Below are 6,431 nucleotides of genomic sequence, written 5' to 3' on the forward strand. Positions count from 1 at the left end.
TTACCATATTATATCGCGACTGACATAGTCACCACTTCCGAAACCATGATCACCAATGGTGCCGTCGCTGCCACCACCACCACCCCTACCCTCACAATTGCCGCCACCACCACCCCCACCCCTACCCCTACCCCCACAATTGTCGCCACTACCACAACCTCCTTCACCCCCACTCACACCACCTTCCCTGTCCCTGTACCCACCACCTTCTCCACCCCTACCACTTTCCTTGCTACCATCGTCGCCATCACCACTCCTAACAACTATTCCTTCTCGTCCATGTGTAATTGTAGTTGACATTCTCCTGTCCTATAAGACCAAAAGAGTAACATGTAGTGAGTCAAATTATAGTTATTTCATAGTGTGTGGTCTTTGTTTTGTTGTAAACTCCATTATCAACACAAATAAAAAACACAAATCTCATGTTAAATCATATAAAGAAATCATGCCGAACATTTTAGAGAATGTGAACAAACCTAAGTCCATTATGGGTGTTGAAGAAGTATGGTTCTTCTAAGGCAATAGAGGAGGAAACCACATTTCTGTGTTCTCTCTTGTGATAGAAGGCAAGAGAGGGAAAGTTTCATATTTTTCAGAAAAGAAAAACTTAAGACACCAACCTTTAATTTCATTATCCCTTATATTAATTTCCTGTATGCCTTAGGGACCATACCCATTGGCTGTTGGGTCACATGTGTCTTAGGCCCATCATGTAAGACACGTGTGACTTGGGCTCTACACAGAAAGGTGACCCATACTTAATAAACATAAATTGAATATGTATAGATAGCTTAATCATAAACTAAATATTAATATATGTGAGTCCATAGTTATTCTAACAATCTCCCACTTGAACCACATATATTACCGAAAAATGTTCATGATAATACTTCATTGAGATCATCTTTGCTATCCTATCCAAATATCCTTAAACAATCCGGTCTACTAATTATATTAACACAGGATCAAAGCGACTTTCGTTAATCATAACTATAACTAGACCCATCAATGATCACAACATTAACAAAATTAGCAGCATGGATCAAGTATGGATGTGTAGCATGGAAATTACATAAAATGTGATATTTAATATGTCTATTTCCAATTGGTCCTACTTTATGATTAAAATAGTTAAATTCTACTTTCAACACTTAATGCTAAACTGCTTCTGAAAGTCATCATTTCAATTCAGAGTATTCAAACACAATAGTCTTTTAAAAAAAAAAAACTAAAGTTTGTACAAATAATACAAACATAACAATACATATAGAAAACAAACACAAAACCCAAATACAAACTCCCACTATACTGGCACATCATTAATATGTACAACACTCATATGTGTGACATGCTCATAAAATACTTTGGGTGGCAAACCCTTAGTGAGCGGATCCGCAATCATGGAGTTTGTGCTTATGTGTTCAATTGATACTTGAAGACTCTGAACTCTTTCTTTCACAACCAAGAACTTGATGTCAATGTGTTTGGACTTTTACGAACTTCGGTTGTTCTTAGAATAGAATTCTATGGCTTTATCATCACAATTGATTCTCAATGGTTTCTCCATAATGGAAGAAGCAATAAGTGTTTGTTTAACACTTTTCCATGAAACCGCTCCAACCAACATGAAAATGTAGCCTGAAGTGGATCTCCTACTATCAAGACATCCCACGAAATCGGAATCAGAATATCCCACAATCTCTAAATGATTGGATCTTTAATATGTGAGCTTATAATCTTTAGTTCTTTGTAAATACCGCATAACCCGTTTTGCCTTTTTTCAGTGATCCATACCTAGGTTACTTAAATATCTGCCCAACATTCCAACAATGTACGCAATATCCGGACATGTACAAACTTGTGCATACATGAGACTTCCTACTGCCGAGGCATAGGGAAACCTCTTCATATCCTTCATCTCAAGTTCATTTCTCGGACATTGGTGCAAACTAAATTTATTGCCTTTTGCCACAGGTGTCTCCTGGTGCACAATTGCTCATGCCAAACCTACTTAGCACTTTATCGATGTAGGACTTTTGTGATAGCCCAAGTATACCTCTTGAACGATCCTTATAGATCTGTATACCCAGCACAAAAAATGCATTACCAAGATCCTTCATGTCAAATTTATTGGATAGAAATTGTTTGGTTTCATGCAAAAGTTCCACATCACTACTTGCAAGTAGAATATCATCTACATATAGCGCCAAGATAATGAATTTGCTCCCACTAAACTTGAGATATATGCATTGATCAACAGTGTTCTCCTTAAAACCAAATGAAGTAATCACCTGATCAAACTTTCGGTACCATTATCGGGATGCTTGTTTTGAACCATATATGGACTTTTTTAATTTGCATACAAGTTGCTTTGAATCATTAGACTCAAAGTTCTCCAGTTGCACCATGTATATTGTCTCATCCATGTTACCATTAAGAAACACAGTTTTAACGTCCATTTGATGCAGCTTTAAATCATAATGAGCTACAAGTGCCATGATTATTCTAAAGGAGTCCTTTGATGAAATCGGTGAAAAGGTCTCCTTATAATCAATGTCTTCCTTTTGAGTGAAACCTTTTGCGACTAGGCGTGCCTTATACCTTACAATGTTGTCTTTTGAATCCCGCTTAGTCTTAAAAATCCATTTGCAACCAATCAGTTTTACACCTTCAGGCAACTCTACTAAGTCCCAAACACCATTGTCTTTCATTGATTTCATCTTATCCTTCATGGCTTCTATCCACTTTTCAGAATCAGAACTTTGTTTGACTTGACTAACTGAAATTGGATCATCTTCCAAACCCATGTTAAACTCATGTTCTTGGAGATATACAACAGAATCATTTGAAATTGTACTTCTCCTTTCTCTAGTTGATTTCCTCAGTGGCACTTGTACTTAAGGTTCTTAAGGTTGTTGAGTTACCTTTTTATGAACTTGAACTGATTCCACAACTTGAGTAGGAGAAATTCCAAGTGTCTCTACAATCTTTGTTATTGGTTGTACATTCTGGATAGTGTCATCAAACATAATATAACCATGTCCAATCGCAATAATAGGAATACTAATAGATTCCTCTTCAAATACCACATTTCTTAATGGCTCTCTCTCACTAAACTCAACATCCTCAATGAACTTAGCATTGCCCGTTTCAAATAAAGACCTAGTTGAGGGATCATAAATCTTGAAACCTCTCAACCTTTTAGAATACCTTACAAAGTAGCAGCTCACAGTTCTGGAGTCCAATTTCTTCTCATTTGGCTTGTAAGGCCTAGCCTCAGTTGGACAACCCCAGACATGCAAATGCCTAATACTAGGTTTTTTGCTAGTCCATAACTCATATGGGGTTTTGGTTACTATTTTGCTTGGGATTCTATTCAAAATGTATATTGCAATTTTGACAGCTTCGCCCCAAAGTGATTCTGGAAAAGTGGAATGACTGATCATACTCTTTACCATATTCTTAAGAGTATGGTTTCACCTCTCCGCTACACCATTTTGGCTTGAAGTCCCCGACATGGTGTACTAAGGGACGATACCACACTCCATAAAAAATTTGGCGAATGGCCCTGGACGTTGTTCACCGGATCCGTCATATCTATCATAATATTCACCTCCACGGTCAGATCTAACGGGCTTTATTTTCTTGCTTAGTTGGTTCTCAATTTCAGCTTTAAAATTCTTGAACACATCCAATGATTGAGACTTCTCATGAATCAAATAAAGATAGTCATATCGTGAGTAATCGTCAATGAAAGTGATAAAATATTGTTGTCCATTCCAAGAAGGGGTAGGAAATGGACCACAAATGTCCGTATGTATCAATTCCAAGACGTCACCGCACCTATTGGCATCATTTTTCCCCACATTTGTTTGTTTACCCTTAACATATTCTATACAGACTTGAAATTCTGACAAATCAAGTGGATCAAGAATTCCTTCTGACACAAGCCTTTGAATACGTTGATTTGAAATATGACCTTAACACTTATGCCATAACATTGAAGAATTATCATTTGTTAACTTTCGCTTAATGCCATAATTACTTGAATGCAAGGTTTCATTACCATTAGAAGCCTTCATGTTCAATTTGTATAACTTATCTGTTAGACTACCGATACCAATAACACATGAATTTAGATAAAGACTAACCATTCCATTTCCAAATGAACAAAAATATCCATATTTGTCCAAACATGCAACAAAAATTAAATTTAGTCTAAACGACGGTACCATAAAAGTCTCCTCTAAATCCAAAGTATATCTAGAATCTAACTGTAATCTAAAAAGACCAATAGTCTTCACTACAGCCTTGTTGTCATTTACCACATAGATGTATCTTTCACTATCAGTTGGCATTCAACTCCTTAGGCAACCCTACATCGTGACACTTAGGTGAGTAGTTGCACCCGTATCTATCCACCAAAAGAAACAAGTGATCTCCTTATCTTGTTTCTTCTGCACCTTTTGCTTAGATGTCCTAGAATATGCAGTTTCTTTTCCTTTATTGTCCATTTTTCTTTTCTTGTTGGTACCATGTCCCTGAGATGTGGAAGCCAAGTGAGCACTTTCTATCTTCTCTTATTTCGATCTTTCATCCTCTTGCACACACTGAGCAATAAGCTCATTCAGAGTCCATTTTTCTTATTGAAACTGATCTTGAATGGATTGAATTGTGTAGGCAAAGAGATCAAGACCAAGTACACAAGTATGTTTTCTGATAACTCTAACTTTAGTGCCTTGAGTCTAGCCACAAGATTGGACATTTCCATTATGTACTCCTTTATATTCTCTTTCCCTTTGTATCGCATGGAGACAAGCTTATTAAGAATAGTGCTTGTCTCGACCTTTTCATTTGCAGCGAATCGGTTTGCTATCTGGTCCAAGAATGTCTTGGCTCGAGACTCCTTAGGTATTGCACCCCTTATAGCTTCTAGAATTGAGTGCTTCATTATCATTAAACTCATGCGATTGGATAGCTCCCATTTTTCCATAGTATCCCTTTGCTTAGCAGTGTTGGCACTAGTAAGATCTACAAGGCGATCCTCTCTTAATGCATAGTCCAAATCCATGCACCCGAGCACAATTATAACGTGTTTTTTCCATTTCTTGAAGTTTGTGCCATTAAGCACAGGAATGTTGTTAACATTAGCAGATATAGAAGCTGTTGAATAATAACAATAATCTCACAATTAATCACAAAATATCATACATATATGAATAAATAAAAAAATATATGCATGTGGGCCCATCACAAGATACCTCGCACAAACATTAATATTTAGTCTTTGGACAAAAATATCAACTTGTAATTGGTTCTCTTTTACAAAATTAGTTCATAAATATTGATAATAAAACTGAAGCAATATGTCTTTCTTTGGACTAACATACAGCATGCAAGGTAAACTTTATATGTCACACATTTATGACTTCTTTATTTATTATTATATTAAAATAATCTTCCTTTGGGCCAATTATTTTACACAATAATAACACGTTTACATATTTCAAAATAAATAAAATTACATAATATAAGTTACTTTGGCAACAAATATACATAACTCATTTATTTTTAAATGTTAAACACAAATCTAGCAAGGGTAAATCCATATATTTAATGTGGTACTGAAAATGGAATACAAAAATCGGCTCTCTTGGTTGGTTTGGGTATCGACCCATAAGGATATTTATCATGTGTAGTATATATATATATGTTGTTCACTGTCATTTTTTTTAAATAGAATTAATATATTATTAAAATGGGCACACATTAACCAAATGGATCCCGCTTACAACATAGCCTCTCACGGCCCAAAGGATACATCGAATTGACGCCAAAACGGCGTCGCAACACTTCTCCGATCATCAAATGGATGCCAAAAACAGCGTCGTAGGCTTCTCCGATCAACGAAACGACTAGTTGATTTCACATTTCGACTGACAGCGTCGCAGGGAACGCCACACCAAAAGTGGCGTCGTAGGAAAGGAATGCTACAGATCATAATGATTTTCTCCGATCGGTGACACGTCTGGCAGATTTCGCATTCCAGCTGACGGCGTCGCAGGAAACGCCACGCCAAAAACGGTGTCATAAGGAAATAAACGCCACGCCAAAACGACGTCACAAGGAAAGGAACGCCACACCAAAAATCGGTGTATTTGTTCGGAGTCAGAGGCATCCAATGGTTGCCCAACTAACTAAACCAGTCAATCTAGTCAAAGCCCGTTGCGCTGAAGGTTTCATTCCTGATTTTCCCTTGCCTTTTTTTTTATTAAAAATGTGGAAATTTCTTAATGATTCAACATGTGTGGCTCTGAACCAATTGTTGTAAACTCCATTATCAACCCAAATACAAAACAAAAATCTCATGTTAAATCATACAAAGAAATCATGTTGAACCTTTTAAAGAATGTGAACAAACCTGAATCCAT

The 6,431-nt window shown here is 36.7% G+C and overlaps 1 protein-coding gene across 1 annotated transcript; it reads right to left on the reverse strand.

Moving 5' to 3' along the window:
• Positions 1-6,431, reverse strand: LOC117915313 (keratin, type I cytoskeletal 9-like). The gene is made up of 3 exons (XM_034830866.1): positions 6,422-6,431; positions 4,697-5,163; positions 1-309 (listed from the first exon to the last, which is right to left on the reverse strand). Exons 1-3 carry the CDS (start codon positions 6,429-6,431, stop codon positions 1-3), a joined length of 786 nt encoding a protein of 261 aa, XP_034686757.1.

Source organism: Vitis riparia, chromosome 5, assembly GCF_004353265.1.
Source record: "Vitis riparia cultivar Riparia Gloire de Montpellier isolate 1030 chromosome 5, EGFV_Vit.rip_1.0, whole genome shotgun sequence".
In the NCBI taxonomy this organism is placed as follows: Eukaryota; Viridiplantae; Streptophyta; class Magnoliopsida; order Vitales; family Vitaceae; genus Vitis; species Vitis riparia.